Source organism: Centruroides vittatus, unplaced genomic scaffold, assembly GCF_030686945.1.
Source record: "Centruroides vittatus isolate TY-2023 unplaced genomic scaffold, ASM3068694v2 contig_7, whole genome shotgun sequence".
In the NCBI taxonomy this organism is placed as follows: Eukaryota; Metazoa; Arthropoda; class Arachnida; order Scorpiones; family Buthidae; genus Centruroides; species Centruroides vittatus.
The window spans coordinates 972,099-987,950 of NW_027122442.1; the positions used below are offsets into that span (position 1 = coordinate 972,099).

A 15,852-nucleotide genomic window follows, 5' to 3' on the forward strand; every position below is an offset into this window, starting at 1 on the left:
TTTATGCATAGAGTGAATGTCTTGCTACCACGTGACACGACTTCGTAGGGTCCATCGTATGGAGGCTGCAAGGGCTTCCGTACAGCATCATTGCGAAGAAATACGTGGGAACATGACTGCAGTTCTTTGTGGATAAATGGGTTGCGATAGGAGTGGTGCACCACAGGCACTGGTTTTAAGTTTGCCATCATCGTCCTGAGTTTTTCGACGAAAGAACATGGATTGACGTCCTGAGAACCTGGGACGAAAAACTCTCCAGGCAGTCGGAGGCTGGTGCCATAGAGCATCTCAGCCGCGGTAGTATTGGTGTCTTCACGGAGCGCAGTTCGCAATCCTAACAAGACTGTAGGTAGCACTTCTGTCCATCTTTCAGTAGAGTGACACTTGATGGCAGTTTTAAGTGAACGATGAAAGCGTTCAACAATGCCATTTGCAATTGGATGGTATGCTGTTGTCCTAACTCTTTGGGTACCAAGAAGTTGAGTGAGGGATTTAAATAAGCCAGATTCGAATTGCCGTCCTTGTCAGATGTTATTTCGGCAGGCACTCCAAAGCGAGATATCCAGCCTGAGTACAGGGCTGAAGCTACTGTTTCAGCTGCTATATCTGGCAACGGGATTGCTTCAGGCCAACGAGAAAATCTATCGATGATTGTGAGGCAATATGTTGAGCCGTTGGAAGGTGGCAATGGACCAACAATGTCAATATGAATATTTAAAAATCTAGCGTCTGGAAAAGGAAAGGTTCCCAAAGGGCTAGCAACATGTCTCTGGATCTTCGATCGTTGACAAGAAATGCAGGTGCGAGACCATGTCTGGCAGTCTTTACTGATGGATGGCCAAACAAATTTTGCTTTTACCAATCTTGTTGAGCTCCTTACACCTGGATGGGACAGGTTATAGACAGTGTTGAAAGCAGTGCGACGATATCTAGGCGGAATGTATGGACGAATGCGACCTGTCGATACATAACAGTAAATTTCGACATCACTATCAGGAAGTTTAAACTTCTTAAGTACAAGTGATGAGTCACTTGAAGTCAGGAGAGACTGGAGCTCAGGATCTTGCTGTTGGTCTTTTGCAATTTTGCTATAATCTATAGATGGGCTACTAATTGATTCAATACGGGAAAGAGCATCAGCTGGAACGTTATCGATCCCTTTTATGTGTCTGATGTCTGTTGAGAATTGTCCTATAAAATCAAGATGTCTCAACTGACGGGGTGTACACTTATCGTGTTGTTGCTGGAAGGCAAACGTTAATGGTTTATGGTCTGTGTAAATGGTAAACTGTCGTGCTTCCAGCATAAACCGAAAATGTTTCACAGCCAAATACACAGCCAAAAGTTCTCGGTCGTATGCAGAATACTGACGCTGAGAGTTACTCAGTTTGCAGGAAAAGAACGCCAGTGGCTGGAGACCTTGTGCTGTAACTTGATGAAGGGCAGCACCCACAGCAGAATCGGATGCATCGACGTGAAGTGCAAGGGTAGCACTTGGTGAAGGATGATGTAGTAAGGTGGCATCTGCTAATTGTGACTTACATGACTCAAATGCCTGAATCGAATTGTCAGTCCATTTAATCTCGCGCTGGTCGTTTTTCTTTGCTCCTTTAAGTAGGTCGTGTAAAGGAGCTTGGTGATGGGCCGCATGGGGTAGGAACCTACGATAGAAGTTCAAGATGCCTAAGAACCTTCTCAGTTGTTTGAGGGTCTGTGGTCGCTTCTGTTGAGTTATGGCAGATACACGTTCTGGAAGTGGCATAATGCCGTGGGGAGACACCATGTATCCTAAGAATGATACATGTGGGGCAGCAAAAGTACACTTGGATGCATTGATTTGCAGACCGTACTTGTCAAGGCGTTGAAACACTTGCCGCATGTGCATCTTATGTTCCTCCCACGAAGTGCTAGCAATGAGGATGTCATCTAGGTATGAAAAACAAAAGTTTAAGCCTTTCAGAACTTCGTGCATGAATCGTTGGAATGATTGGGCTGCGTTGCAGAGACCAAAAGGGAGGAAAACAAATTCAAATAGCCCAAATGGTGTTGTAATGGCTGTCTTTGGCACATCATCTGGGTTAACTGGTATATGATGGAAGGCTCTAACCCTCACCACCTGGTCGCCCCATTGTGGGCCTGGCCGAACCCATAATGGGCTTACTAAAAGAGGCCCTCTTAGTGCCCACAGGGCGGAAAGAGTTAAAAAAAAAAAAAAAAAAAAAGGCTCTAACCAAATCGATCTTGGAAAATATTCGGGCTCCGTGTAGACTTTGACCAAAATCATGGATGTGTGGCACTGGATAGTGATCGGGAACAGTTATCCTATTCAGGGCACGATAGTCTCCAGTAGGTCTTCAATCGTTACGACCCTTCGGCACCATATGGAGGGGAGAAGCCCAGTTGGACTTTGATGGTCTGCATATACCTAACTCCATCATGTGCTGGAATTCTTGCTTTGCTACTTGCAGCTGAGCCGGATGCAATCTACGGGGTTTAGCAAATACGGGTGGACCGTGTGTTTCGATATAATGCATTGTGTTGTGCCTGACTTTATCTGAAAACGGTCGAGGACGAGTGAGATGTGGAAAGTCCTTGAGGATATCCTGCAATGGGGAATTGCTGATTATAGTTTTGACCGAAGTAGGTGGTCCTGTATAATATCTTCCTTATGTAGTAAGGGAAGTCAGGGGGTCAACCAATAATCTGTTTCTGATGTCGAGAATGAGTCCAAAGTTGGCCAAAAAGTCTGCACCGATTATAGGCTTCTGCACATCAGCTATGGTAAATTCCCATCTGAAAGAACGTCTTAAGTTGAGGTCAAGTTCTAGCACCTTTGTTCCGTACGTCAAGATTTTAGAGTCGTTGGCAGCATACAATTCAACCTTTGTAGGCTGATTCTTAGTGCGATTGGGAATGATCGATAAATCTGCTCCAGAATCAATTAAGAAATTTAGGCCAGTTTTGTTGTCATACACAAACAGACGGCTATATTTAGGAGCCAGGCTAGACCCACAGGCCATTACTGCGGCTGGCTGCGCTCGTTTCCCTGATCGTAATGCAGTTCGGTCGAAGGAACACGGCGAACGACATTTCCTAGCGGCTGATCCAAACTTATCATGGTAGTAACAATATCCCTGACGATTGAGGCTTCTTCCTCGAGGGCGTGGACTAATGCGATACCTCGAATTCGGGTCATGTCGGTTTCTCTCTCTACTACGATAACGGGGACGAGCAGTACGCGATACATTAAGTTCTGCAACCTTCGTTGTGAGTTCTAATATCTGCATTTCGAGATTTTTGATTACAGGATTGTCGGCTTCTAAGTTGATGCTGGCCAGTTGGGTTGGTTCTGTAAGTTCAGCAACCTTGTCAGCAAGGATGGCTAGCTTGTCTAGTTCATCACTGCTAACAGCCAGAACTGTCTGAATATTTTTGGGGAGACGTTGGAGCCACAAGTTTCTAAGAAATTCTTCGGTAATCTTGCCCGCTGAAAGCTCCCTCATTTTACGGAGTAAAACGCTGGGTTTCTGATCCCCTAGCGCCAGATCTTCAAGCAGAATTTTAGCCTCTTTAGCAGCGGAGTTCTGAAAAATTTCGAGGAGTCGATCTTTGAGTTTAGTAAACGGAGCCTCGGCTGGACGGTCAAATACTAAGTCACTGACGTTAGATAGAATCTCCGCGTCCAGGGAATTGATTAAATAGTTGTACTTAGTGTTCTCACTTGTAATCCGATTAATGGCAAAAGCTGCGTCTAGCTGCACAAAAAATAATTTGATGTTGGTTTTAGTGAAGATAGGCATTTTTGCCTGTACACGTCCGATTTCCAACTCGTTCTGTTCCGCCATTTCGGGCGCCTAACTATGCGGGTACAAGGAAAGCGGGAATAGTCTTTGATTAGGCTTAGCCCGAGTCACGCACTCTTAGTCGTCTTATTGAATTTACGATTCAGAAACTGATCATACCTGCATGTCCTGTTAAAAATGTTCCTTCATAGACACAGAGTTGTTCACTATCCAATTCAATCGAAAGTCCAGGTAGTTCGTTAATCGCATTACGTTCGGGTCACCACTTTGTCATTCGATCCTACTGATCTTTAGAACTAAGCAGACAAACACGAACAGTAACAAAAAACTTTATTAAAAACGTGAGAACTGTCATCGACATCCTCGGCCAACACCCAGACAAAAACCCGCGAATTTTCGCGCCTCTTTTTCACGTTGGCAAGTGTTGCCAGGCAGTGTTCGGGATCTCTGGCGCTGGCGGCCACAGTGGTTTTAAATACGTCGATGGAGTCGACGACCAGCGACTTTTATGATAAAGTAATTAACGACTTTGCGGAAAAAATCGCCAAATAGAGTGTTTATAAAAAATTAAAAAAATAAGTTTTTCTATCATTCTTTGTATCGTATCAATTTGTATTATGTATGTATTATTTGTATTTCAAAACTAAAATACATAAATTGTTTATTTTTGTCATTTCCAGTATTTGTTTAAAACTTTTATGGAAATGTGAAGTACCGAACAGGTCTGACCCGTCACGAAAGACGCGAAAAAACGGTTAATTTAGAGATAAATTTATTAGTTTAAAAAAACAGGTAAAAGTCGTTTGTATCGGACACCCATTGTTTATATCAAACTGCAAGGCAGAAACCATAAATCGCGGAAGGAAGTCGTCCTATGATCGGTGGAAGATCGAATTCATCTTCGATTATGACTTTTCTCACTCTCCAGGTAAGTCTCGTTACGTTTAGTAACCAGGGACCAACCACTCGGGAAGCGTGAGTGAGGAAGAACGACCAATCAAAATGAATGAAAGAACGGAGATTGATATAATCTCCGACAACCGAGGACACCTCGCACTCGGTTAACGTTCCGAATAACCAAAACGCCGTGTGCCAACGCGCAAAAAAAAAAAAAAAAAAAAAATACAATTTATCATCTATTGTGCCAACCTGTAACCCGTGCCACTTCGGACTTAGACTGTGTCCCCGACTCCAACGGACGAAGTCTCCCCGTGCCTTACAGACTCGTCAACGCCACTGTCCCGGGGCCACCTTCGATCGACCATCGAAGAACCACATCGACGCTCAGGACGTCCAAACGGCTGATTGTCCTAAAGCAAACTATTTTGTACATAGTGTATGTTTATTTTATGTTAAAATAAACGGTTTTTGTCAGATATTTGTCGTCTTTTTCTCTACAGCCACCACCCATGTACGAATGGACCCTAGACCATTACTGACGTGCAATTAACTGATTGCCCCTGGAAGTCGGCTTCTTACAGAAACACAGCTTCCCTCTCATCAAATGTCACGGCACGCCACTGATATTGTAGTTTTTGCAGTATCTTAATGGCGGACTGTGACGCTGCAGTACGGCACAGTACGCATATACATGAACCTTCTCTGGAAACTTGTGGATAATGGGAGGAATTTCGATCACTTAAGGGCGAAATGTTAGTGAAGGAAAAATTTATTCATTATAAGTGCAAAAGTTATATGTAATTAACAAACTTAAATCTACATGACTACATATAAACACTTAAGAAATATCAGCCAGGAATGTTGAAAATTAACCTTTTTGTCGAATACACTATGCTCGGATTTCCGCCGACATGTGGGTACTTGTAGCACACGAAAGTGTTTTTGATTAATAGAAAAAATTATATCGTTTTATTCCTTCATGTTTATTATTGTAGAAGTCACAGATATTAGCGAGGTTGAGGCCGAAGTTTTCAAGGCAAAAACGTGTACGTCAGACATTCGGCGCCGCTTTCCTGTAAGCCTAGAAGTTTGGCAATGGTCTTGGGAATGTCGAGCATGATTCCACTGATTATGCTACTTGTAGCCCAATTTTTCAATTCCGAAACCCAGCCGTATTTTATGAGATTACTATGGACTATCCTTTTTTTTTAATCTAATGTAAGAATCCGACAGAAATTATACATTTAAATTAATTAATAAAATGTGGAGTTTAATACATCGATCTGAAACCAACCCTAATCTAGATAGGAGACCTTTCCTCGAAAAGGTAGCTCAATCATTTCGATGGAGAAAACGAGTGAATGCTATTTTCTTATGTGGAGAATAACTTTTACTACACGGGAACGTGATATTTACGTTTTAAAATTATTTTTCACTCTACATCGTTATTTAATTACCCACGAAAAAACAAATGTACCTTCTACATATTTACATTAACGGAAGCCACATTCGTCACTTTTGTGTCGAAAACGGAAATCAACTTCCCTTCACAGGACCTTATCTCCAATTTTGACAACCATCTGGGTATCTAATCCCCCTCTATACGTCTCCGCACATCCCATTAGCGGACATGATTCGAGGATTGCTAATGGTCAGAATTTCGGATAAAAAGGGGCCATAACCCCCGAACGGGGTTATGGCCCCTTTTTATCCGAAATTGTTCTCCAAAAGTTTACACTTGTACTCCAAACCCAGTCTCTCGAAGAAAGATTAAACCCTGTGGGCCCAACAGTTCCCGTTTAGCTCATCCTCCTCCTCGATTCCACTACCGCCTCATCGTATCGTCGCCCAACTCTGAAGACTACTACCGATCAACAGACGAGGTAGTATAAGTTTTACCAATGCAAACTCTCTCTCTCGTGAATAGATAGGGATTTAGAATCTTCTTATATCGTCTGTATTTTTTTACAACTCATTTCCTAATCTTTCAGCATCTCAACTTTTTTCGAATGATTTTTTAAAATATTATTACATTTTCTTTCAAAACAAACCTCTTGTCTCCATTTTACCATTTTTGAGATACGAATTATTACAAGAGAGAGATTTATTGCTACAGAAAAAAAAATTATAAATATAAAATCATAAAAAATTTATTTACTAAATTCGGTTTTCTCATTGAAGTTTTTCTTTAAAATGAAAGAATTCTTGAATTTTAAAAAGATGTAGTAATTCTGTGTGCATATGTTACCGGCAAAATCCGATTTTACGCCAAACTAGTTTGTCCTAGGCGAAACTAGTTTGGCGTAAAATCGGATTTTGCCGGTAACATATATATATAAAGTCAAGATTAAATATAATATTGAAAAATTAACAACAAAGAAACAATAATAAAAAAAACATATATCATATTCAAACAGATATAATAGCTATGTTAGGCTCAAAGAACGAAAACGCGCATTGAGCGAAAAAAGTCCACAACGCGAAATTCGCGTCATGGCTTTCATAATATTCGACCACGACGCGTTGCGGTGAATACGAAAAGCCATAACGCGTTCTGAACGTTAGCTGATGCAACCACGATTGAGGGTGAGTGGTTTGTAACTTTAAAATATGGGTTCTCGTCTCGAAACATTTTTAATGCTGAACAACATTAGTTCTACAAGTTTCCCTAGAAATTTAATTTTCATACTTAAAAAAGTTTCAAAGAAATAAAACATATGGAGAAAAATACACTTTTTTTTTTTTTTTTTTTTTTTTTTGCTTAAAGGTCAAACTACATGTACTGATCTTGATGTACTGTACTCTACACGATGACATAAAAATCAGCTGCTAAAGTTACAAACCACGGATTTATTATGATTAAAAGCCACAAGTTCTGGATGTTAACTAATAACGAGGTGATGATAAAAAGCAAAATCTTTTTCATTGTGATTTATCTATCTTCGATCATCTTATATAAGTAGGTGACAAAATTATTCACCACATACAGAAATGTAACTTGGTTACTTTTCAACATTACCGAATCATTTGTCAAAATCTGTTGCAGTGTTCGAGATGTCGACATTTGCATTTTTTATCAATACAGTATCTTTTACAGTGACACATTATAAACCCTCGCTTACTTCCGGATGTTAACGTGGATGCCGAGCGAAGTGTTAATAAAGTTGAGGGTACGTCCTGAATGTTAATAAAGTTACTCTCAGAAATTGTTAATTCGTTACGAGCGTAAAGTCGATCGAGAAGACCTTCCTTGTTTCCAAACTGATAGAGACCCGAACTCATAACAACAGCTAAAACATTTCTGGGAGCTACACGTCCCCTATTAACATCAGGCACCCCAACTAAAACATTCGAACCAATTTCAACCTGTCAGTCGTATTGTGGTTGCATCAGCTGACGTTCAGAATGCGTTATGGCCATTCTTAATCACCGCAATGCGAATTTCGCCGTGGAGACTTTTTTCGCTCAATGGGCGTTTTCGTTCCTTCGGCCTAACATATATATGAAAAAACGTCACCAAGACAGCAATGGACCACGAAATCCGTATTTCTCGGACATTTTTTCGAATATCCATAGATTTTATTGGAACTTCACGCTGTTCGATGATCCCTAAATTTGCCGAAATCAGTGAATATTTGTTACCCAACATAATTTCTGTTAAACTAATTATTAAACTATATATCGAAGTTGCGGAAATTAACGGGGGGGAATACGCTTTAGTACAGTACTTTCAAGGAAAATCCTAACAACAAATGTAAAAAATTACTAGCCGGCGCCAGCATTTTACTGTAAATGTCGGGTAGCTATTTATAATTTTTTATGTTGTGTAATAATGTTTTAAATGTGAAAAACAATTAAATTGCGGATTTTTACTGATCTATTTAGCTATTTTGAAGTGAACATTCTAATAAATTACGATTTTAAGTTTAAAAATTAGTTTACAAACTTTTAAATTAGTTATTTTTTATTCTAATTAACAAATTCGTCTTTTTATAATCAGTGAATTATTAAAATTAAAAATTAAACACTATTACATAATAGTAGTTTATCCTGTTATTAATCCACAACTGTAAAATTATATGGCTTCAGAACGGTGAAAAAAGCCATTTCGGATTCAAAACGGATTCTGGTATATTTTCTTATTAAAGATTGCAGCATTACTTCTTGCTGCCTGCAGATGGTTACGCTCGGTCAGCCAAATTCAGCAAACGAAATCAACGAGGCAGTTAAGGAGACAAATTCCCTGACTTTTTGACAATTTGCGCCAAATTCCCTGACTTTCCATGACTTTTTCCGAAACTAATAAAAATCCCTGATTTCCCAGGTGTGTAGGAACCCTGTATATCAGGGCCCTTAGTCTCAAGTTTTTCGTGTTACAACTCCCAACGTGTTGAAGGTGTCACGTGGTACCATCTCACACTCTGACGTCAAACTGGTAGTCTCGAGTTATAACTCACGTGCTTTCCCATCTCACCATGGGTGAGTTTACTTTTTGCTAGCTTCCAAGCTCGCCGAGCTGACACCTAGCTCAGCTGACGTCATACTAGCACGCTCGTAAAAGTATACACAGTAATGGCTGCTTCCGGATTAGTGTCAGCGGCTGTAGCGATAATTTCACAACTACAGTCTCTAGATTCGGAGTCTGAAGACGATGATCTGTTGCTAGAATGTGCAATATCTGCAGTAGAAGTTCAGGCGAATTCATCCAGTGGTGAGAACAGCGAGTCAGTTGAGAAAGTAAAAGGGTATGTTGAGTACACCGTGCCAAGATACCGATCGAAGGATTTTCAAGAACATTTTCGATTAAACAGAACAACTGTAGACATTTTAATGTCAAAATTAGCACCCTTACTTAATAACAAACCGAATTCAAGAGGACGATGTCCATTGACGGTGGAGAAAAAAATATTGTGCAGTCTCTACTTGTTATCGAATCAAGCTCCGTTCAGGTAAAGTACAGATCTATATCGTTAATTGAGATTCATGTTTATAATATGAATTGTGGTTAAAATTAACAAAATGTATATATATATTTTTGAATTAAAAGAAAACTATAAAGAATTTTTAAATGAAACTTTAGTACTTTAAAACTTTAAACATATATTTTGTTTTACAGTATAAATAGGTTAACAACTTTTAACATCACAAATTTTGTAAATTCTTGATCTTTTTGTGTCAATTAAATATAACTACACCAAATTTTTATATTTTAAAGGTAATTGGGTAAGTTGGGTTTCTTATAATGTTCACGGATGCAGGGATGAACATTATATATAGCTAACTCAGGGAGTGGGGGGTTTAAGGAGGAGTCTATGAACCTCCTTCCCCCTGGCTGCTCCTCCCCAAATAATCATCGAATTCTCTTAACATGGCAGCCTGCGTACGGTGCAGACGGGGTCGCTGCAGGTGCCTTTCTCTTTCCCTTTCCTGCTTTTCTTTTTCTCTTTCCCTTTCCATTTCCCTTTCTCTTTCCTCCCTTTCCCTTTCCATTTCTCTTTCCTCCCTTTGTCTTTTTCTTTCTTGACTTTTTCTTTCCCGTTCCATAAAGTACAGGTACCCCTCTAATTCCTCCCTGTTTTCTTTGGGCCATTCGATAAACTGTCGATCTTGTAGCTTTTCTTTATTAATTTTTTTTACTGCAGATGCCTGTATATAAATTGCCTTGTTATTCATCTAAGTTTTTTTTATTTAAACAAAACAAAAAAATCTTACTTGTTCTATGATCCTATTAAATTCTTCTTCCTCTTTCTGCGCTACATAATCGCTTTCTGTATCAGCCTGTTTTTCCAGGTCTACCTGTTTATAAATTGCCTTGTTATTTATCAGAGTTCTTTTTTTAAAAAAATAAAAATAAAAAACCTTACTTGTATTGCCCTGTTCGATGCAATTCGAATGACCCCATCCATTTCCTCCCGCAGCTCCTTCGGCACCGCTGTGTTTTGAGGAATTACAAATAATTCTGCATCTTTTGAGTTTTTCATCCATGGCGTGCCGAAGAGTATCCCCGTCAACTTCGTTCCGATTTACCAGGTCCATTATACTCTAAATTTTATTTAAAATCATAAAAATTAAAATCTAAATTATAAACTATATTATTTTAAATACTACTTACTGGAGAATCACTGTCTGTTGCCTCAAAATTTATGTTATCTCCTGTTGTCCGTTAAATAAAATAGGCCTATATTTAAAATAATTTAAATACTATAAGAGTTAAAATCTAAATTATAAACCATATTATTTTAAATACTTACTATTGCTTTGCTGTTTTAATTTTGCTAGTTTAACTTTTTTCCAAGGTACAGTACCCAATGCAGAAATTTATATGCTTCCTTTCTTAAGTTTATCGCAGCTTATATTGTACACGCCTGTGTTGTTCTTTTCCTGTAAATTCGGTACACACCCAACATTCTTTTCTTATAAAACCACTTTCAATTCTTGACCAACTTTCTACATTTCCGCCCGAGATACCATCTATTTCTTTTTTCGTAAATATAATTTTAGGTCACATAGCTATTAAAATTGCTGATTCACTTTCTGCAACCCTAAAAAATTGTCCAGAGTAATCCTGTGTTGATAATCGAAAATTATAAATTGAATTACCCCTTAATACAATATCTTTGTTAGGCAGTGGCATGTTGTGACATTATAAAGTAATTTTGACGAATGATCTACAGTGACATGCAACTCATGCGCATCTTTTACATTTATATTCACAGTTTGATTATTTTCGTCAAAAATAAATTCGGCTAATTTAGAACCTGTTATTTTAATTATATTTTATAAGTCACTGTTATATTTTATATTTACTTAAAGAATAATTTCTGTTACTGTCGTAGGTAATAATAAAACCGTATGCTTTCATGACCGATCCTAGCATTAAAATAAATTCTACCATATCTTAAAATTTAATTTATATCAAAATTCAACCAATCACAAGATAAGTATTAATAAATTATTTATAAAATTATTTACTTGACAATTTTTGTGATTAGTATGTCATTTGTCTACTACTCACGAGTGAGTTCAATGATGTCAGTTCGAGTACAACACGAAAACTCGAGACTAAGGGCCCAGGTGTGGCCAAACTTTTATCCCTTAGAGGCAACTTTTTCGGTAAAATATAGTCTGCGGGCGACTATGAATATGGGCAAACAATTTTACGATTTTTCAAATTTTTCATAAATATTTTAATAAATAATTAATAATGATAAATAAATAATGATAAGTTTTTTTATTTTTTTCCGGCCTGTACTTTGTTTATTCATTCTAAAACAATAGGGTTAAATATTAACAACATTTAAAACAATCATTAATAAACTAACATACCTGCTTCCGTTCGCTGTATGAATAAATAAAAAAACTAACATTGAAAGTAAATACAAGTGCACAAAAAAGGAGTAACAAGTGGATTGAAGCCAAAGGCTGTCACGTTACTGTCTGACACATGATTTTGCGCCATTTTATGCTATTGCCATTTATATGCGCATGCGTTGCGACTACAATTAATTTAAAAGTTAACATTCATTGCATTGTTCACTGTTCCTCGGGATAAATACAAACAGTATGAGTACGTTGCACAGTCTACTATTGTAAGAATAAATTATCGAATTAAGATTGTTAAACATTAATTTAAGTGAAAGCAAATTGTTCAACTTTAGCTTCGCGGGCTACTTTCAAAACCTTTGCGGTCGACCGGTCGACTGCGGTCTACGTGTTGACCCTGCTGTATATGATAGTATAGAGTCTATACTATAGACTTACACCAGTTAATACAATTCGTAACAACGCTGTTTTGAAATAAAAATTTAAAAAAAAAAGAATAAAATTTGTAGCATATAAAATGATAAATTTTACGTCTAGTTGACCATCACAGACATAACGAAATGTTTGTATTAAAAAACTCATAAAACTTGAAAAAAGTATTATAAATAAAAAACAGTACAAAAAGAAATTAATAACTTAAAACAATGTTGCCACTGTAAATGATTTTCTTAGCAGCTAGATTAAAACATAGTACACGATGGCATAACAGGATACGGCATATAAACAGAAAATAAACTTTCAGAGATTCTTACCTAAAAGGCATTTTTAAGAAAATTAGAGATGCTTCATAACTATAACATAATTTAGTCCCATCAATTAATAATACGATAAAAGGGTTCTTGCCAAGTAGAAGAGATATATGATGTAAAGAAATACATCATATAAGCCTAAGTTTTAAGATTTTTTAGTCAAAATTTTAATAGTGAATGATATATTTTACTTAGTAATTAAATACAATTAGAATCTGTTGTATAATACGTATTAAACTAATTTAAATTATGTAATTTAATAAATTTTACTATCTCTTTTTTTCTGGAAAATATTCAGTCTTCACTGTAATTAATTTAATGTTGATTGTCAAAATATATAAATGTTGCTTTAAAAGTAAACACAGTAATGGAATGAAACTGGTATTTCATAAGCTCAGTGTTTGAATACAAGAGCTGGTTTGAATACGTTAGAAGATACCGGAATGTCTATACTGTTGGTATAATGTTAAGTGCAACATTAAGTGAATCTTTAGGCAAAGATTCTCTTGTAGAAAAGAAAATTGTTTTTTAAAAAAGGCTGCCATACTACTACTGCATTTTTTAATATAACAGTTTTATGTAATAAGCTTTATTAAAATTTTTCAGTCGTTGACAATGAAGAGGAGTGTTCTTATTAATACAAATAACATGCGATTATTGTAAGTAATCTTAAATAAGAATGAAGAATATCACTAATGTATCTTATCACCATTAATACGAGTCGAAAATGCATTTCAGGCCTTTTTGCCCCTTTGGTCCTTCTTCAGTTAGACATTATTTGGTAATTTATCCTTAAATGTAGGGCCTATATTTCTTACACTAAAGACAATTTAGTTTTTTAAAACATCGGCAATACCAAATAAAATTTTTTTATAAAACCTAAAAGTAAATAAAATGTTAGATGATTGGTTATGCAAATTACAGTTATATGCAAGCATAAGCTTTTATATTAAATTTATTTCATAGCAGAACCACTTCATTGGATGACAGGGACGGGATGGTTAATGCTCCAACATATGGGGAAAGATGATTTTTCACGTGATTCACAATTGGACGTGGCTGCTTTGTTTCACCAACAAGGCAGCCACTTTAAGTGAACCTGTTATTCACCAGATACCACTAACAAGAGTTCTAGTTTCATTATTTCTGTAAAAAATACCGATTGTCTTAGATTTTTTCCGCTAAATAATTTGCGTGCAATAATTTCAAACGCTAATTTCCTGCCTACAAATTTTTAAATCGTTATAAATTGAAAAATACAGAAAAAAATTCTGCAAGTAAACACGCAGGAAGCCTTTGATGCGTTTAGTATTGCGAATGCGGTGGTGGAGACATATGTCGAAAAAAATTCACGAACTTTGAGGTCCTATCCCATCTTCCCCCGAGTTACGTCCTCTTAACCATCTTCCCCCGAATTACGTCCCCTTAACCATCTTCCCCCGAGTTACGTTATTATCCGGAGAGTACTCTAAGCATTAGTGTGACTTTGCACATTAATTAAATAATTATTTATGTCATTAATGTATTTATGTAATTTATGTATTAATTATTTATGTAATTAATTAAATGGTATTAATTAATAATTTAATAAGTTAAATCTTTTTCCTTTTTGATTGCAATGAAACTATTATAATAAATAAAGGTCCACTTTACTTTTTCTGTTGTTTATTCTTGTTTCTCCATTTAATTATTGAATTTCTGTGATATTTGCTTTTTTCATGTTACGATTTATTTCATATAATCACAGTAAAACATGCTATTAATGAAGTGGTGAAGAGATCACATTGGCATTATAGATTAAAACGTTTGCAACTGTTCACTAACAACGATCTCGAAAAAATGTACCAAAATATAGCCTACATAAATATTGCGCTAGCATTAGTCGGATAGGTTACTAATGTTTAAGTGTACTGTACAGTACGTAAGCTCCATACTCGTTGTGTTGACGTCAAATAAAGTCTTCATACGACTGGCATAAATCATTGCCTAATCATCTGTAGTCAGTTTAGTGTCTAAACCGGTTTCATTTTGCTTCGTGTAACTCGTTAGCGTGTGACGCGAACATATACACAAGACTATTTTCTATTAATTACAACTAATCAGTTAAGTGTAATTATGTTGTTATATGGTAAGAATTTTGTTTAAACATTGAATAAAATTATGTCCGAAATTTCGTTTTCAGGTTTCTCGTTTGAATATGGCTAAAGGATTTGATATTTTAGTTTACTGGAGAGATATTTTGACTTTGTTAGAGCAGATAGAAAGGTACAGAACAATGGTGGTAGATCAGTTGGCTATCGTCATCGAAAAGATCAGTAGGATAGAAAATATATTAAACAGTCTCACAGATGAATTCTATAATGTAAGAAATCTTATAGAAGAAGAACGAGTGAAGACTAGAATGTTGGAGAAGAGAATAACCGCTTCAGAAAAAAGTTTTTCAGATATTGTTAATAATCCGATGCCGCTTCCGTACAGTGGTACAACTAATTTTGACAATTACCTTGTACAGTTCGAAAAGATATCGGTCTTACGTCGATGGAATTACGATCAGAAAGGGGTTTATCTTGCAGCTACTTTGTCTGGTAAAGCCAGAAATCTACTCCTAAAAATACCGAAAGAGAAAATTGCAGATTACAAGTCTCTGTAGAGATTTTGAAAAATTTCCTTTCCAGTAGAAGTGTGATGCTATTCGAACTCTGAAGAAGACATTATTATTCGTTTAAAAATGGCTAATTTTGTGGTGGACGATATTCTTATTATATTTATCAATGTTAAAAATAAGTTATAAATGTTGTATAAACTATTATATTTATGTATGTTATTAACTGTAAACAGATTTACAAAGAACAAACACATAGGAGCTCTTATTTCGATTTATTGCGTACTGACTTGTTATATGACCGGCAATCTAGAAATTTCGTTTTATAATGGCCTTGAAGGGTCATTGAATCTCTCCATTATTCATAATAAAATGATGACATTTTAAACTTTTATATTGCGCAATATTTCAGAAAAAGTCATCTTTATACGTGTATATAATATACATATAGAAAATACAATGAAACTTCGATTTA

The 15,852-nt window shown here is 36.6% G+C and overlaps 2 protein-coding genes across 2 annotated transcripts; one reads left to right on the forward strand and one right to left on the reverse strand.

Annotated features, from left to right (window-relative positions):
- Nucleotides 1–9,425: 9,425 nt before the first annotated feature.
- On the forward strand, nt 9,426–15,629 carry LOC136980475 (uncharacterized). Its single transcript, XM_067276594.1, has 2 exons — nt 9,426–9,652; nt 14,958–15,629. The coding sequence occupies exons 1-2, from the start codon at nt 9,584–9,586 to the stop codon at nt 15,423–15,425; spliced, it is 537 nt and encodes a 178-aa protein (XP_067132695.1). The 5' UTR covers nt 9,426–9,583; the 3' UTR covers nt 15,426–15,629.
- Nucleotides 10,014–10,885, reverse strand: LOC136980393 (putative uncharacterized protein DDB_G0271982). Its single transcript, XM_067276500.1, has 4 exons — nt 10,816–10,885; nt 10,568–10,745; nt 10,416–10,499; nt 10,014–10,349 (listed from the first exon to the last, which is right to left on the reverse strand). Exons 2-4 carry the CDS (start codon nt 10,682–10,684, stop codon nt 10,014–10,016), a joined length of 537 nt encoding a protein of 178 aa, XP_067132601.1. The 5' UTR covers nt 10,685–10,745; nt 10,816–10,885.
- Nucleotides 15,630–15,852: the final 223 nt, after the last annotated feature.

What these genes read in the sequence shown, in the direction of transcription:
- LOC136980393 (XM_067276500.1), bottom strand. Translation starts at nt 10,684, where the DNA reads ATGAAAAACTCAAAAGATGCAGAATTATTTGTAATTCCTCAAAACACA. An exon ending in CATCGAACAGGGCAATACAA is followed by an intron (nt 10,500 to 10,567) that starts GTAAGGTTTTTT and finishes ATTTATAAACAG; the next exon opens with GTAGACCTGGAAAAACAGGC. An exon ending in TTAATAGGATCATAGAACAA is followed by an intron (nt 10,350 to 10,415) that starts GTAAGATTTTTT and finishes ATTTATATACAG; the next exon opens with GCATCTGCAGTAAAAAAAAT.
- LOC136980475 (XM_067276594.1), top strand. Translation starts at nt 9,584, where the DNA reads ATGTCCATTGACGGTGGAGAAAAAAATATTGTGCAGTCTCTACTTGTT. An exon ending in TCGAATCAAGCTCCGTTCAG is followed by an intron (nt 9,653 to 14,957) that starts GTAAAGTACAGA and finishes TTTCGTTTTCAG; the next exon opens with GTTTCTCGTTTGAATATGGC.